Here is a 16,331-nt window from a genome sequence, read left to right as displayed (position 1 = left end):
CCAACAAAGAAACACCTCCATTCATTGGAAGCTGAACTGGAGTTTTCTGAGCAAAGCAGACATTAATTAGGTTGTGTGGCAGATATGACTTCAAATGTTACACATTTAAACATATCAAACAATTCTGCTATGATCTTTCGCATCATATGACTTATTGCTGTATGCTATTTTAAATGTTTTCACTTTTTATTTATACTGGTTGTTGAAACAAGATAAAATTCATGGCTGCACATTAAACTGCTGAATGTTGTTGTTTTTATGCTGATTTTTTTTTAACAGCGATTGCTATTATAAGTATTTTAACTTATAGTTGTGCAACCCTTTACAGAAAAATAACATCATACCAGTAAAACATAATAAGGTTGTAATGTTACTGTCTGGTACAGCTTTGCACTTCAAGACATAAACTTGTTGTGATTGATGCATTTCTTATTTACCTGTGGTATGTTTCTTAGATTCAAAAATCTATGACAAAAAAAAAAAGCTAATTTAAAAGACATCTGTAAGGGACAAACTTTTTTTTTTTCGTAGCACAGTATGTCTAAAACACTACTTCTTCACATTGACAGTGTCAGGATTATAGGAAAGAGCATCTTGAGGTTCAAACATCTATTTTAAATGCAGCAAATATCTGCTTCATTCCAAAACAACTGCATGGCTTTCAGATTGCTGCTACTTTGCGCATTTGATAGTTTTCTTTTATAATGTTCAGCACAACTATGATCCAACGTCCAACATCATCTTCGAGGTCAAGAGAGCAGAAACATCTCCGCCCTCCCCCTGAAACACAATCTCACCGCACCGTCCACCCACCTCTGGGAGCCGGACTTCAATTTCATGGCTGAGTGGCGCTTTTCTGGAGCAACAAAAGGTGAATCCGGCTGGTTGAGATGGAAACGAAAGCCGGCAGGGAGACTTAGTTGGCGTGAGACGTCCGGAGATCCACACACACACACACACACACACAAAGCAAGGCATTGGCTACATGAATAGACACACACGCACAGATGGTGATGAGGTTGACGGTGAACTCCTCCTGAAATTTAAAGTTTGCCTGGTTGCTTCCAGCTCATAGTTAGCTGACCAGATGCATGAAGGGTGACCGCTATCGGTAAGAACGAATGAGATGCTTTTCTTATTGTTGCTCTTGACCAGAAATATAGAACTAGAAGAGAACTACAATGTTTAGCCTTGTGACCTTGTTGGGGGTCACGTTACATGTTGAGTGTACCGTTAAGCAGGAGTTTAGTTTGGTATTCCCACGGGCCGAAGAGTAAGACAACAGTGCTAGTGTGTGATGTGAATACGAAAAGAGCCACAGCCTGGCTTCTGTGGCAAGACTGATGTTTATATTGCTACCAGGGAGCAGACTAGTGAGAAACACTGAGTCAGAAAAGAGAGTGTCTAAATCTTATGCAACTTGTAGACATACTGAATAAGGCAAGGCCTTCTATAAGAAACCATTTGTTGTCTTTGCATTTTTACAAGAGGATAGGAATTTAAAAAGTCCAATGTTTGGAGAACTTTGCATTCAAACTCACGTTTTCTGTTGCAAACAACAGATTTGAACGTATGTGGAGTGGAAAACTAACACTGCACATCACCCTGAACACATCATCTCCAAACAAACATGGTGGCGGCAGCATGATGCTGTGGGAAGGCTACTCTTCTGAAGGGCCAAGGAAGCTGGTGATGAGAAGATAAATGGACGTAATAACCCTGAAAGAAAAAAACTATTAGAGGCTGCAAAAGTCTTGAGACTGTGGTTATTGGGTTTACTTTCCAGCTATTTTAAATATACAACCACATTTGCAATAGAATAGTTTAAATTAAAGTTAATTATTTCATTAAAATGACCCAGTCAAAGTCCAAACCAAAATCTCCGTCTTATCTGACTGAGTTTCACATAAAAACATTTTCAAAAACTGTTGCTCTTCTACACAATGGAAATACTTTTGGACACATTTCCTACATATGTGAGATAAGCAGACATTAAACACTGGCTGTGTACCAAATGTTCAGGTGCACATCATGTCAGCAGTGACCAGTCAGCCTCCTCCTTTTGGTCCACTTGAGCGAGAGAAGCACATCCAGGGCGTCTTCAGGGCTTTCAAGAACCGATGCAGGCCGTCCTGCGAGTGCCAGACTCAAGAGGAAGATGCCAAGTCCCACCAAGTGGCTCCTGACTTGGAATCTGAAAAACACAGTTCCAATCTCAGGCCTCATGGGGGTGGGATACAGGACGTGTGCATGCAGCCACCAGCGCCGAAGACACCCGAGGAGGTGGAGCAGGACCTTGACGATGAAGCAGGACTGCAGTTTTTGTCGGCGTTAGATACAGTCAGGCGGATACATGTCACTGCGAGACCCGACCTACGGGGTGAGTGTGGATAAAGTGTTAAAAATAACAATTTTAACACTTTATCAGGTCCCTGTTTTTTTTTAAAAATACAACTTGTTTCATACAGAAGTACACATTATCATCAAAACATCAAAGTCAATCATGGAGTGGATTTATAGTTTCACATAAAACCCTTGCTATGCTTTTGTGTATCTGCTTGTTTTGTTGTGTTGAAGTGTGACTCTTGCTCTTTCGCTGCAGGTCCACAGTGTGTTTCCAGAAAGATTTACAGCATCACCACCGGAAGCAGCAAGTCACAGATGTTTGTGGCTGTGGAGGGTACTCGCTTGTTTCAACTACGATCACAACGAAAAATATTGACTGTAGAGTCAAAGGTCGTGCATTTTAATGTATTCCCCTTATTCCTGGTTCTGCCCCTTTCCTGTCAGAGAGCTCTTGTATGTGCCTCCATTTCTGTGGCCCGGCTCGGGCCTGCTCCCTGCAGGGGTTCGACTATCAGGGGCAGCAGGTCTTTTACTTTGAAAGGCCCCTCAGGGTGGACGCCTGCTGCTTGGGCTGCTGCCTGATGGAGATGAGGGCTTATTCATCTACGAAGCATCTCATTGGCACCGTATGTCAGAGGTCAGTCGGGATAAACACTGATCTATAGCATTTGCCTTTACAGGAACCTGAACTTTGTTGTATATTTTATGTTACAACTTTTCGCCGTTAAGTTTTCTCTGTCGCTTTAATTTGACAGAACTGTTGAAATGTTGGTGATATGCAGGCCTATTTTAGGTTTTTCAACACTTTCATGCATGTTTTGCATTGTGGTTGCTGCTGTTCTTGTATTTGTATTTGTATTAGACTCAGACTTATTTTTATCGTCATTGTACAAAGAAACATAAGCAAAATTGGAAAAGAAATGTCGTTGCTTGGCCACCGGAGCACACACAAAAACACAAAAAATATATTTTTAGATTTTTAGGTGTTGGTTGTATGAGTAATATGATTACAGTAAGTATCTTTTGAAATTATGAGGCTGAAGTACATAATAACAAGATCTACAGGTAGGGGAGAGTAGGTCTAAGTCTAAATTATTTTGGAAAATAAACCAAACAACATATTCAGTAGCAGTCTGATTTTAAAATTTTCTGTGTCATCAATAATACCAACTTTAAAACTGATGTGTTATAATAATAATAATATCTAGGTAAATCTTTGTGTCATTGTTGAGCCACTTTTTGTACATGCAACAAATGAGAAAGAATAAGCTGCAAACAGGCAAGAGTACCAAATCTACAGAGCACAATACAATGTACTGGACAGCACCACCTGGAACATATTCTGAAGTTTAAAGTTTAAATGAAAATGCAAATAGATACCAAACTGGTAGCTATCCAAAAATAATTCATGGTACATAGACAACTTGGACCAAGTTCAGTCTGATTGGACAGCAGCTGAGATCTGAGACCAAATAAAATATTAAAAGGGCCATTTGTTAATCTAAATGTTGTTAATCAGGACCTTTTTTTTTTAAATTGGATTTGTTAAGTATAAATAATACCATATTGTATCAGATTGAGCGACTGAACAGCTAATCACATGGACATTTTTCCATGTCACTCCATCCTCTGTCCAGACTGAGCCACTTTAGATTCTCAGGCCTTTCTGTAAATAGCAATGCGAGTCTTTAATGTTCCACGCAGTTGCAGCTGCAGTCTAAACCTGGAAGAGTTCACCAAGCAGCTGCCTGCATGGAAATACACCGACAGAGATGCTCAGTGATGGGAAGAGTCACCCCAAAAATACTTCCTTTCTTCCTATGGCCTCAATCTAACCCCGAGGCTTTCTGGAGTGTCTTTACGTGAATCCGCACTCTTCAACGTTGAGTCTAATTGGGACTGACCCCTCAGAGGTTCCAGTGACCAGAGACTGACTTGATATAAATATTCTCTCAGTCGTGCGAGAATAAATCGTGCCCCAGTTTGAGCCCTTCCGACACTGAGCAGACAATGGTTTTTGTGCTGCAGAGTCACGACAGCTGAAAATGTGGTTACCCAAGCATCAGGGCAGGCCGTGCCACCGTGTGAAGCACTGTGCCGTGTTTCTGCCAGGTTGCTTATTGCTGCGTGTTTGCCTGGTTGTGTGGTCAGGTGGAGCATGTTCACCCCTCTCCTGGAGGTCTGCGACCCGCAAGGAGCCTCCAGGATCCAAATTCAGGGCCCCTGCTGCCCCTTCCGCTGCTTCGCCAACCAACAGTTTCAGGTGATCTTATTTATTTACGATGTCTTGCAAAAGCATTCATGCCTGTTGGACTTTTTCACATTTTTGTCGCATCATTTGAAAATCCCTGGCAGCGTCCAGCAGGTTTTCTTTTAGAATTGCCCTGTATTTAGCTCCATTCATCTCCCCATTAGCTCTGTTGTCTATTGCATAAAATTATTAAATTGGTGGCACAAGGAGGCTCCACAGGCATGAGTACTTTTGCAAGTCACTCCAAATCCCCTCACCACCAACACAGCGCTATTTTAATAATGATTTTAAAATGATTCACAGATTGTTTCCAACATTGGAGAGCAAATGGGTACAATATGGAAGAAGTGGCCCGGCTTCAGCAATGAACGTAACACGGATCATGAATATTTTGGCTTGGAGGGTGAGTTCTAACCCTTCACCATTTGTTACAAAAATGACAACTGTGAAACAGTGAGAGATCTTTTCTTTTTCTCATGATCTGTTCCAGTGTAGGACGGTATATTGTGCTGGCACAATGCAGTGCTTTGCCAAAGCATTTAAAGTTTTATTGAAGTGAACCATATATGAGGTGGTGCATAACGTTGAAGTGGGAGCAAAATGAGACCTGATTTTCAAAATGGGGATGGTGCGTTCAAGGCAATCTGCAGTGTCGGTTTTCCCACATAAATGGAACTTTGTCTCAAGTAATTAGGAAATCTGCTTCGTGTTTGTTACCTCTCTGATGCTGGTTTCATTCACATAGATAATCGTTAAGAAGCTCTCGTTCTGCACCACCCTTTGTTGGTGTATCACATAAAATCCCAGCAAAATAAAGTTAGTGGTGGTTGCATGTCTAAATAGAAAAAAAAAAAAAAAAACTACAAAAAAGGCCATTATAGCTCCAAAGACAGAAGCTGTGAGTTATCAGTCTCTTCCCAGACATTTCTCACCCGTTTGGTGAATGAGATTCTTTGAGGTAGATATTTATTTTTTTCTGAATCAAAATCAGTTTCCTAACTTTGGTGGGTTTGTTCTTTTTCTGCAGTGCCGCAGAGCTTGGAGCCACATACTAAACTCCTGCTTCTGGCAGCTACTTTCTTACTGGCAAGTATGAAACTTAGTGTAGCTGCTTGGACTCCATAACTTCTCTTCATAGCTTCAGAGATCATCCTGTCATATTTTTCTATAAGTATGCAATACTTGTGATCATGTGCCAGCTAAGATCGTGAAACTCAAGATGGTAGATTTGATCAAATCCAGGGCATGTCTTGGTTACTGAGGGTTTTGAAAACTTCTTTTTAAAACCGATGATCAATTTACCAGTTTACTCTAGATTTTTGTTCAACTATGTATTAAAACAAATGTTGACATTTCTGTAATATATTTTGCAACAGCAGGAATAATAGCAAGTACGTTCTCTAAACTGTTGCTGTCTTTTCAGAACCACATGTTCTTTGAGATGAGTTGAAAACCAAAAACTAGGAAAAAGAAAGCCAAGCTCCTCCGATGGCAAAGAAGATGAACAAAGGCAGGAAGAAACGAAAACATTGGATTCTTCGTCTACAACGCAGAAAAACAAAACTGAGCCACCCTTAGCAGCAGATGCATATTTAACTTTTATTGCTAGAATCCATCAGGTGCACATCTCCAACAATGTTACTCTTCCATCATTTGCCACAACATATTGGGCAGAATTAGACTTACAAACTTCAGACCTTAAAAAGAAAAAAAAAAAAGAAGAATAATTGCCCAGGATGAAATCTATAACAAACCCTGATCCTGGGTAAAGTTTCATGTAATTTGCTGATAAACTGTAAAAGGTGATAAATACTGGACTCGGGAGGCTTTCACTGTGGACGTTTAAGTAAAGTCCTTTCTATGAACCAGTTGAAGACGTCGTATACCTTCAACTGATGGGACAGCTCGAGGCTCGAGGCCAGGCACTGTGATTGAGGCAGCTAGTAGTGAACCTTAAAGAAAGCTCCGATGCGACGTTCTGCTCACCGCGGGACGGCCCGTCTCTGTTCAGAGTAAAAGGTCCATGTCGGAGAGAGTGAAATGACAGATTCATAAAGTATACACGAGTATATCGTACATGAAAATGATGCGATTGTGTTCAGAATGACAGGAATGGCATTTAAAATACATCGCTGTAATAAAACTTTGTCCACCTGTTGGCCTGTTTGAGTCCCACTAAAACTCCTCAGCAGACTCGTGTCAACAGCTTCTGCTCAACAATACATGACATTCATTTCTACATCAAACAAGTTTCGTTGTATTTTGTCCAGCACACTTTGGCAGCAAACAGACGGATGAGCAGACACCAGTCACACAGCCTCCCTCTGCTGGCAAGTTAACATGTTAAAACTCGTAAACAAGAATAATGAAGGCTTCGTTCTTCTCCGGTTGACTGATTATTTCTCTTCGCTTTGCCGATCGCTGGCGTGTCTTTCCTTTCAAGCATCAAAACTGGACAAAAATAGGGAATGGTCTTCAGGCCCTCTGTTCCTGTGGATATTTCCTCTGTCCTCATGTTGCACAGTGCCGATCCACGCAGAGGTATCCAGCCCTGGACTCGTCCACCCCTCAACACGCCACGTAAACACACAAACCTGCACGAACCAGACGGACAACGGCAGGAGGATGTTAAAACGCACCGGGAAGGGAATCCCGTTTAGTTCTCATTAGCTAAACCAGAAGCAGCTCTTACTCTTCCCAGAGTATCTCCGTGTGAGGGGCTAACGTCCGCCACTAGCATTCACCAGACCATGGAAGTCTTCCCAGGCTCTGCGAAGGGAGGAGCATCCAGTGCTTCATCATTCACAGTAAAATATAAAGGTTTACTTTAAGGTCACTCAAACAGCAGTAAAAACAACCCAGATTTCCACTTCTTTGTCGACATATTTATGATTTGCTTTCTTTGGGGAAACCGTCTCCCATAAAAGCCGGGATCACTTGAGGATTTTAAAACAAACATTTTCTCTAATTACTCTCTGGGTGTAAATATCTAAGCGAGGTGAAGCTAGCAAACATTTCCCATAAAGCATCCAGGTTTCTACAAGCCAGATGTTTTCTAAGAGGTCGTAAGTCAAAGGAAACTCAAAATCTAGAAACAAGAGGCAGAAATCCACAAGAAAAATACAGCACACATAATAAAGACTACTGAGGGAAAAACTATAGTCTGCTTCAGGTGTTTAAGCTGAATTTGACTGAAACTGAATGAAAGCATCATGATTAAGAAGAAGTCTTTATGGTTCTCATCCTCAAGCAGGTGAGATTAGGAGGCAGTTTCAGGGGGAAAAAAATCTGCTTCCGTCATTATTGTAAGGAGAAATGAAATAAAAATGAATGTTCTGCATAAGACAGATAAGCAAGCTGGAAATCTGGCAAGAAGAGCAGAAAAGACGAGTGGGTTCAGGATACAGAACCCGATTAGCAACATGGCGACAGAGTGTGGAGCATCCATTACAGCCAGTTTCCTCCCATATGCTGCAGACGTTTAACTGCTTCTTCGTCCCACGGCTTTTTTGAAGATAGTTTTACAATCTGATCTCACTACAAAATGTGAATCTTGTTAAATGATACGTTATTTATTTATTGTGCAAAACTTAAGCCTTTTTTCTCCAACTTAGCTAAAATAACTTATCTCAGAAAATCCACAAACCTCAATGCATTTCATCAGGATTTATGTGGCAGACTAAAACATACTAGTGTGTAACTGTGAAATAGAATGAAAATAATGCTGAGGTTTTAAATTTTAATTACAAATGTGAATCAAATTTTAATTTCGCGGTATTGCAAAGGTATGCATGAGTAAGTGTCTGAATATATTACACCAAATCGGTTACGTTCTGACGTTAGGTCTTAATGCTCAAATCCATTTGTTTTGTTTTTGCGATTGTTTAGATTACTGAATGATGTGGTTGCAGTCAGACTTCTGTGTGGACAGTTTACAAACCCAAAGTGTCCCGCGCCAAGTAAAAAGAAAGCCACCAAATCGCTAAAGCTGTTTGTGTGGCATTGACTGTAACTTCTGGAGAGAAGTCTATCTGGATCCATAGTCTGACTACTTCATAATTTTATAATTGTAATTTACAGCGTCTAGCTTCTTCTGGTGAATGAGTATGATGCTCGTCTTGCATTGATCATAGATTTTTACTTCTATGATCAATGACGTAAAAGTCTGATAAAATGCTGCTTGACCGTTCACACTGCAGACATTGTTGAAAACTATGTATCCGATTTAGCACCACATATGGACGTGGCACAAACTGGATTTTCTGCGTTGTTCTGACATCCATGAAAAAGTCGGACATGGGTCGTTTTGCCTGCTGAGTGAACGTTGCTGTGTTTTGGGATGCGTCACTACCAGCTTCTTACATCAGACTAACAACTTTGCCTCTAACAAACTTTCTTTCTAGTATTGCTCCGTATCTAGCGCCAACTCTAACCAGCTGCCCCGTTTGCGCTGAAGGTAAAACACCCGCACAGCTCCCACTCCCATTTTTCACAGTGGTGATGTGCAAGTGTTAACCTTCCACCAAGCAGCATTTTGCAGGAAGGAAAGAAAGAAAGAACAAAAAAATAAATAAATAAAGGGTCTAATTTGATCTGAGCACCCTGTTGGGTTTTCCAGCTGACCAATCCACACATTTCCGTACCTGAGCTGGAGATCTCTGCAGCTCCTCCAAGTTACCATGGACCTCTAGGCTGCGTCTATGATTAGAAAGTTAAGTTGTGCCATACTCTATTTTCAAATGATTTGATTGAACAGTGAGATGTTGAAAGCTTGGGAAATTGCTTTCAAACCTAACCCTGCTGTGCTCCTCGGTCTTGAAGATGATGCTAGATCAATAATGTTTTCTAGCCTCAGATTAAATTACACACAGGCAAATTTATGTAAAAAAATTAAGTAAAGGTGCTTTATTTGAGGAGTGATCATTTAAAAGTCCAATAAAAACACATTGAAGTTTGTGGTTGTTATAAGAGTATATTATGCAAGTTATAATACATAAATTAAAGGTGACAAGTTGCAGAATTTTAAATTCATATGGTTCGCTACTAAAAAGCATGCAAAAATTATTAAAATGATTAGGAAACAGAAAGGTTGAAGGAAAAAATAATAAAACGAGGAGACATACATACTTAATGCTGTCTGTATGTGTCTTGTACTCCATGATGGTGTTGGGAGGCAGGTTGAGGACTCGGCGCAGCGTGTCTCTGATGCGGGCCGTCGTCGCTTGGTCGCTTGCCGTTTTGTTCCAGATGGATATAATGTCCTCCTGATTCAAAACAAAACGGGTCTGAGTGCTGAGATCAAGCGATGCAGCGGGTGTGTGCTTTGTGTGTCGCTGGATTCACCTGGAAGCGTACTGACACGACAGCGCCACAGATCTCCTCTCCGACCATGAACTGCTCCCCAAGCATGGCCAGGATCAGGTTCTCCCAGCATCGAGACGCCAGGCCTTTCCTTAGGCGAATGATCCACTTCCCACCCATTTTATTGGCATCATCCTAAAGACGAGGAATGAGCCCAAGGCAAGGTTGAAAATCATGCTCCAAATGGACCAAGCAGAAAGGTTTGAGATCATCATTTAGGATCTCAAAATCCTCACCTCCCACATGGGCTTTATGCCTTCCTTAAACAGGTGGAAGTCACTATGACCTGTGAGATCACCAGGCCGGATCATGTGGCTGTAAAAGCGCCAAAACTGCTCCACCTTGAGAATAGCAAAGGATTTTACGTAAATAAAAAGATGAAAAGGGGCAACAAATGCAGCATGTGGAGACCGTATATGCAGATGAGTTGATAAGTAACCGACCGAGGCAAAGCTGCCGATCTGCTTGATGTTCTGTTCGTAGCTCTGAGTGCTGGCCGGTCTCCCTGGAGTACGCCTCGAGTACCAGAACGTGTAGTTGTACTGAAGGGGATGCTCTCCTGGTCCTGGCACCACCATCTACCACAACAAGAAACCAGTGTAGTTATAACTGTTATTACATCACTGTGAGGAAGGGATAAAAAAAAAAAAAAGACTTTACTTGGAATGGCCTTTATCAGCAGGTAAAATAATGAAAATTACCTACATTTATTACTTTAATCAAAATCAAGAACTCTCAGCTTTAATGTCATTAAACTAAAACAGCAGTTTTTACTTTATACAGTTTTTAATGCAAATGGTCATATTTCATTTGTATTAATTTCCAAAACCAGTTTGATTAAAGAACCCAAAGCACATTGTTTTCTTCAAGAAGGAAAAAAAATAAAAAAATCTTAATCCTGAAGTCAATCCTCAAAGAAGACTAGGCATTGCCATCAGACTCTGTGGTTTTCCTACATTTCTGCAGGGGTGACAAGAGGTTGTTGTACTGCCTTACTTTTTTCTTTATAATGTTTTGCTCCTTGTCTTCTTCAAGTTTTTCCTTTTCACTGTCTTTCGGTGACCCTTGATCCTGCTCGTGATCTCCACTGTCATCGTCTTTCAACCTGGATTAGATGGAAACATAAGGACCAAAATAAATCCAGGAGTTGACTCTAAATTGATACCAAAGGCAAACAGATTTTAATAAAGTCTATGATTATAATTGAGGCTTTAATTATTAGTGGTGCTTTAGTTAGGACAAAGTCCATTCTTGTTTTTATTCACAACTGTAATAGACGGACGGCTGAACATGCAACACAAACCCCAAAACATAAATGTCAATTATGATGACCTCGTGGCGTGAAGATCCGCTGCAGGTTACTTTAGCTAGCCGGTTCTGATAAACTTATTTCCCCCGTAATCTTAAAACAGATCATGTTTAATTGAAAAACAGAAGCGCATATCCTCCTCTATGAATGTGGTGCATTAAATGCAACTCACTTTCTGTCAAACGGAGAGCTAGTACATCTGTCTGTATATTAGGGATCTCTGATTCTACTTTTCTCCCCGGGTTCGCACGCCGTCTTTCACTTCTCAACTACTACAACACCGAGGATCGAGGGCCTAATTGGCTTACGGCATGCTAAGCTAAGCTAACTACTGACCAACCTTGAGTAAACCTTCTACTTTACATTATTGCTTTATTCGGCAATATATACTTTCATATTAGAGAACCTCACTCTCAGATGACTTAAAAAAAAACATTCAAAGAATATACTACCACGCCATAAAGCTGACACACCTCTCATTTAATACAACGTCGCCCATAGTAACTTTTCAACCCTCGGTTAGTGTCTAAAAGCGACCAGCACGCCGCTGTAACGCACATAATTAATCAAAACCTGTACTCACGCATCAAATTTGTTGTTCATTATTTTCTAGATAGAAGTCTAGCTTTCGGAGTCCGACAACAGCCTCCCGAGTTCCGCAGGAACTGTGACGCGCGGTCCTTGCTCATGGACGCGCATGCGGCTTGTTGGCAGTTGCAGCGAGCTGGAGAGGTCAAGAGTGAGGCGCGCAGGCGCAGAGCACCAGAAGTTTTGACGCCGAGAATCTCGTTTTTTGACGTGAAAAAACGAGATTATGAGTCAATGGCGCGCACCACGATAAAGAAGAATATGGTTAAATAGTTTATTTTCTTTAATAACATTCCTTAAATTAACAAAAAAAAAAAAAAATGAGTGCGATATATTTTGCTTCATTAACAAAAACTGAGTTATATCTATTGATATAACTCAGTTTTTTTAAATAATTTTATTAAATTTGGAAAACCCAAATTTCCTTTTTTCAGAAAAATAAGTTATTTTGTGACACTGATTGAAACGTTTTTCAAGCACAAATGCCAACATAATAATATGCATGTCTGCCACATTTTACACTATGTACACGCAGTACTTGGGGCATTTTTTTGGTATGAGTTGTGTGAAATGGGGGCATGGTACCAAGTCCTTCTAAGAACTAAACCAGCATCTCCACGATCCCAAAATTACGGCTTACTTTGGAAACGTTTATACTGGCACTAAATATATAAAGGCACTAAATTCAAGCAACTTTAAGTTAGTGCCTTTGTACTCTTCTTCTAGACTCTGGGACCTTAATTTCCCAATAAGCTGTGCTAGCCAAAATGTTAAATGTGTTCTCATCTAAATAAATTACTAAAAATTATACCAAAACTTTCTTTACAAGTAGCAATCCAGATCCAGTAGCATTTTGATGAACAAGGTTTCCTACAGCCTGAAGGAGCGCTGTGTCACAGGGAAAACGTGGCCCAATTCAGTGGTCTAAAACAATGACTAAAACATAAACCTGATGTATTTCTTCATAAAAAAATTTAAAACAAGGCACATTTATTACTAACCTTCAATATAGCATAGAGGTACGAGAAAGAGAAGTCAAAGTTAAAGCAATAAAGTCTGACAGGAAAAAAAAAAAACTGTCTCAAAACTTTTAGAAACAAATTCTCACTGGAAAAAAATACAACGCAAAGAGAAACCAACATGTCAAAATTTCATTAAAACAACTAATTTTTGTTTAGTTTAACATTTTATTAAATTTATAATAAATATTTCCAAATATGATAAATAACTAATGGTATAAATATACAACAAAGTACCAGTGGTCAATGAGATCCTGTTTATGTAAAAGTGTGCAGTCCCTCTGGCTGCAGCGATCAGAAGTCTGGTGACTTCAGCTCACAGATATGGACGGGTACGAGCAGATGGACACACACCACCGCACATGCACAGCCTCAATACAAGAAAACGAGAACTGGCAGCCTCGTTGTTTGAACCGGCATCCTCTGATGTGCCGTGTTTCTCGTCTCATCCCCTTTGCTTGTCCTCTGTTCTTGCGGCAACTTCAAACAGTGGCTGTGATCAGGTCCAGCAAGAGCTGTGGACCGAGTATAAGGGACTAAAAAGGAGGTGAAGGGTGAGGAAGGGAACTAGGTAGACTTCTCTGGGTTTGGCTCAAAGGTTTAGTCGTTTTGATGTAAAATGATAGTCAAAGCAGTGTTTGCCTCTTGACACAAACAATGCAACAATGTTTGCCGGGGAAGGAATGTCTGGAAAAATTCTAGGTTGGTATGGCTTGGTTTGGGTTGGTGTTGTGCGGTTTGGTTGGTTCTGCTACCGTAGACCATCACCGCTATCCTTGCCCCCCATGCCTCCCATGCCTCTGTGTGGACCCTCATGAGAGGACTCTTTGTTCCGGGCCGGCGGGCGCACCAGTGAGTGAATGAGCGAGAGCAGTGGCGGTATTCTTCAGTTGCCGCTGTTTGTTTACACCAGCCGGTCCCGTCATACTTCATTAGCAGCCCAGCCCACCGACAACCTCTGATGTCCTAATCACAGATGATTGTGGAGCTGTACAGAGACCCCGGTGGTTTGTCCCCCTGCCTGGCCAGCCGCTCATGGTCCATATATACAAACACAAACACAGTCATGCTTTCTGTGGTCGGCGCTGACGGTGGAACCGGGCGTTTCATCGTGGGCCAAGAGGCACGGGGTGGTGGGCTGACGTCAGTCCCAGAGAACTAGGTTTTCATCACAGAGATGTGAGAGACCTGCCACCCAGAGACACAAAACACAAGACAGGTTATTCAGTACTGCCACCTTCTGACGACAAGTGGTAAAGTTAAAATCTAAAAGTAAGTTCAACATGCATGCTCTGTCATGTCGATGTGACACATTCTGTCAAATCTCCCTGTTGATTTTCTCTATCAAATATATCCTTTTGATCTTTAGATAGCATAAAAAGTGGGCAGAAATAAATTACTCATACCCCTGGCAGATTTCAACTTAAAATTATTCTTAAAATATATTTGTTTTTATTTACTTGTCAAAAACTATTTATAACTGTCTCAATAATAAGTGGAAAGATCTATTGTGGGATTAAAGCAATCAAACCTTTTTAATCATTGCCGAGTAGCTTTTTGTATGTTTCTACTGACTTGATGAGAAGCTAAATCTCTAAAGTTGGAAGGCCTCTGTAACATAACACTAATCTTTAGCTCCCTCCACAGATTCACTATCAGATTCAAGTGAGGGACTCTGACTGAGCTGCTGCAAAACCTTAATACTATGTCCACTCAGAGTAAATATGATAGTAAAACTAAGTAAAGTTTCACGAGATGTATAAATATTTTTTTTATATTTTCTGTGCTTTAACAACGACAGTCTTTGAAGGTTACATCATAAATGACAAACTTAAATACTGACCAGATATTTTATTACTTAGTTGTAGTTGCTAAATTTAGCTTCCATAAGTATGTCTTCAAAATGCAGTATAACTGTAGCTGCAATCCAAAACCCAGGAATGACAGAAAAAGAAAGACTAACCTTTTTATCCAAGACTGTTTAAGAAACAGCAAAATGCATATTTTATCAATAATCAAAGTTAATGATTTTTTTTTAATCTCTTTCGATGTCGTTTTGACATGATGCATCATGTAACCAGACTAACCAACCTCGTGAATGGCACTCCCGAGCTTTTCCTGACTTTTCACCACTTTCCTGGCAGAAACACAAGACAGACATTGTTTTAGATCAAAACTGAAATGGCGGTTCTTCAACAAGTTATTATACGCAACTGTAACAGAGAGAAAAGCTTGTGTGTGTCTGTTTGTGAGAGTTTTGATCAAAATGATTGTAGGGTTGTATGTGTTTATGAGATTTTTGATCAATGCGTTTGTTTGGAGCCACCTAGTGGTGTGATTAGTGACTGCATGCAACGGGTCCGTCAGGCACTCTCGCGGCTTCCCAAACCAGAATTCTGAGGAGCGCTGGGTGGAGGTAGGTGAGAGAGAGGCAGCTCTTCACTTCTTTTTTTACTTAGGGTCATATTTTTCTAGTTCAACAATTAACGAAGTACTGTAAAAATATTTAGCATCTACAAATATAAATTGTAAAGTTTTTCTCGTGGTTGGGCTGGAAACCACCCAACCACTCATGTGACCCTATAAGCAGGAGCTGCGCCGGTTGGTGTTCGTGGCTGACCACTCAGTCACGACGCTAACCGTGTCTTTTATTTTTCAGCCTGTCGGACCACTTGCCTACCGTCAAAGCCACATTGTGAAGAGTTTTTTATTCTGTATTGTACTAGGTGGGTTCAAAGTATAAATTTATTTATATATATATAAAATGTTTTGTGAATGTTTTACTTGTCAAATGGCATAACAGTTGTCTGTTATTTTACTGTTTTTGCTGTTAGTTATTTTTGATTGATTCATTGAATAAGAATGTTTTGTTTTGTTTTTGGAAATTTGTTAACTGTTATATTTATTGTTTAAACTATACGATCAAATCTAAAAAAAATAATAATAATAAAGAATTCTGAGGAGCGCTGGTGGAGCCTGTCGGACCACTTGGCTGCAGTCAATCACATTGTGAGGAGTTTTTCATCTTTTGTTGTGCTAGGTGGCTTCAGACAATGAATTTGTTGTTACATATAAAAATATTTGTGAGTGTTTTGACTGTTAATTGATGTAGCTGTTGTCTTTTATTTTTCTGTTTATTGCTGTTGATGTTATTTTTGATTGATTCATTGCATAAGAATGTTTTGTTTTAGTTTTGAAAATTTGTTAACAGTTGTAAGTGTTGTTAAACTATACGATCACATCTAAAAAAAAAGAGAAATAAAAGAATTCTGAGGAGCGCTGGTGGAGCCTGTCGGACCACTTGGCTGCAGTCAATCACATTGTGAGGAGTTTTTCATCTTTTGTTGTGCTAGGTGACCAACAACATAATAAGAAGAGTTACACAATAAAATGCGAATAAAAAAAGATGTTGACCAACTTGACTTTTTGATGAAACAATAAAATGTTCTCCCTTCCA

The 16,331-nt window shown here is 40.2% G+C and overlaps 3 protein-coding genes across 8 annotated transcripts in view; 1 reads left to right on the top strand and 2 right to left on the bottom strand.

Moving 5' to 3' along the window:
* The first annotated feature begins 646 nt into the window (after positions 1-646).
* LOC106953683 (phospholipid scramblase family member 5) lies at positions 647-6,315 on the top strand. Of its 2 annotated transcripts, XM_015042609.1 has the most exons (8): positions 647-1,111; positions 2,023-2,380; positions 2,603-2,680; positions 2,791-2,983; positions 4,498-4,609; positions 4,901-5,000; positions 5,625-5,683; positions 6,021-6,315. In XM_015042609.1, exons 2-8 carry the CDS (start codon positions 2,032-2,034, stop codon positions 6,045-6,047), a joined length of 918 nt encoding a protein of 305 aa, XP_014898095.1. In that variant the 5' UTR covers positions 647-1,111; positions 2,023-2,031; the 3' UTR covers positions 6,048-6,315. The 2 variants fall into 2 exon arrangements, with proteins under 2 accessions (XP_014898095.1, XP_014898094.1); XM_015042608.1 differs by lacking the exon at positions 6,021-6,315 and having other exon boundaries at positions 5,625-6,013.
* Positions 6,175-12,025, bottom strand: eif4e2 (eukaryotic translation initiation factor 4E family member 2). Of its 3 annotated transcripts, XM_015042610.1 has the most exons (9): positions 11,851-12,025; positions 10,955-11,063; positions 10,402-10,536; positions 10,195-10,299; positions 9,941-10,093; positions 9,725-9,861; positions 9,241-9,295; positions 7,290-7,366; positions 6,175-7,191 (listed from the first exon to the last, which is right to left on the bottom strand). In XM_015042610.1, the coding sequence occupies exons 1-8, from the start codon at positions 11,868-11,870 to the stop codon at positions 7,331-7,333; spliced, it is 750 nt and encodes a 249-aa protein (XP_014898096.1). In that variant the 5' UTR covers positions 11,871-12,025; the 3' UTR covers positions 6,175-7,191; positions 7,290-7,330. The 3 variants fall into 3 exon arrangements, with proteins under 3 accessions (XP_014898096.1, XP_014898098.1, XP_014898097.1); XM_015042612.1 differs by lacking the exon at positions 9,241-9,295 and having other exon boundaries at positions 9,721-9,861; XM_015042611.1 differs by lacking the exon at positions 9,241-9,295.
* Positions 12,026-12,828: 803 nt separating this feature from the next.
* capn10 (calpain 10) overlaps positions 12,829-16,331 on the bottom strand; it is a 21,531-nt gene continuing 18,028 nt past the window's right edge. For all 3 annotated transcript variants that reach the window (XM_015042605.1, XM_015042606.1, XM_015042607.1), the window contains 2 exons: positions 14,966-15,011; positions 12,829-14,062 (listed from right to left, as the gene is read on the bottom strand). In XM_015042605.1, coding sequence (XP_014898091.1) covers positions 14,033-14,062; positions 14,966-15,011 — 76 coding nt within the window. In that variant the 3' untranslated portion in view covers positions 12,829-14,032. The remainder of the gene's footprint in view (positions 14,063-14,965; positions 15,012-16,331) is intronic.

Source organism: Poecilia latipinna, unplaced genomic scaffold, assembly GCF_001443285.1.
Source record: "Poecilia latipinna isolate Pla-1442-1.1 unplaced genomic scaffold, P_latipinna-1.0 Scaffold597, whole genome shotgun sequence".
NCBI classification, from domain to species: domain Eukaryota; kingdom Metazoa; phylum Chordata; class Actinopteri; order Cyprinodontiformes; family Poeciliidae; genus Poecilia; species Poecilia latipinna.
This window is presented reverse-complemented; position numbering and strand designations above follow the sequence as displayed.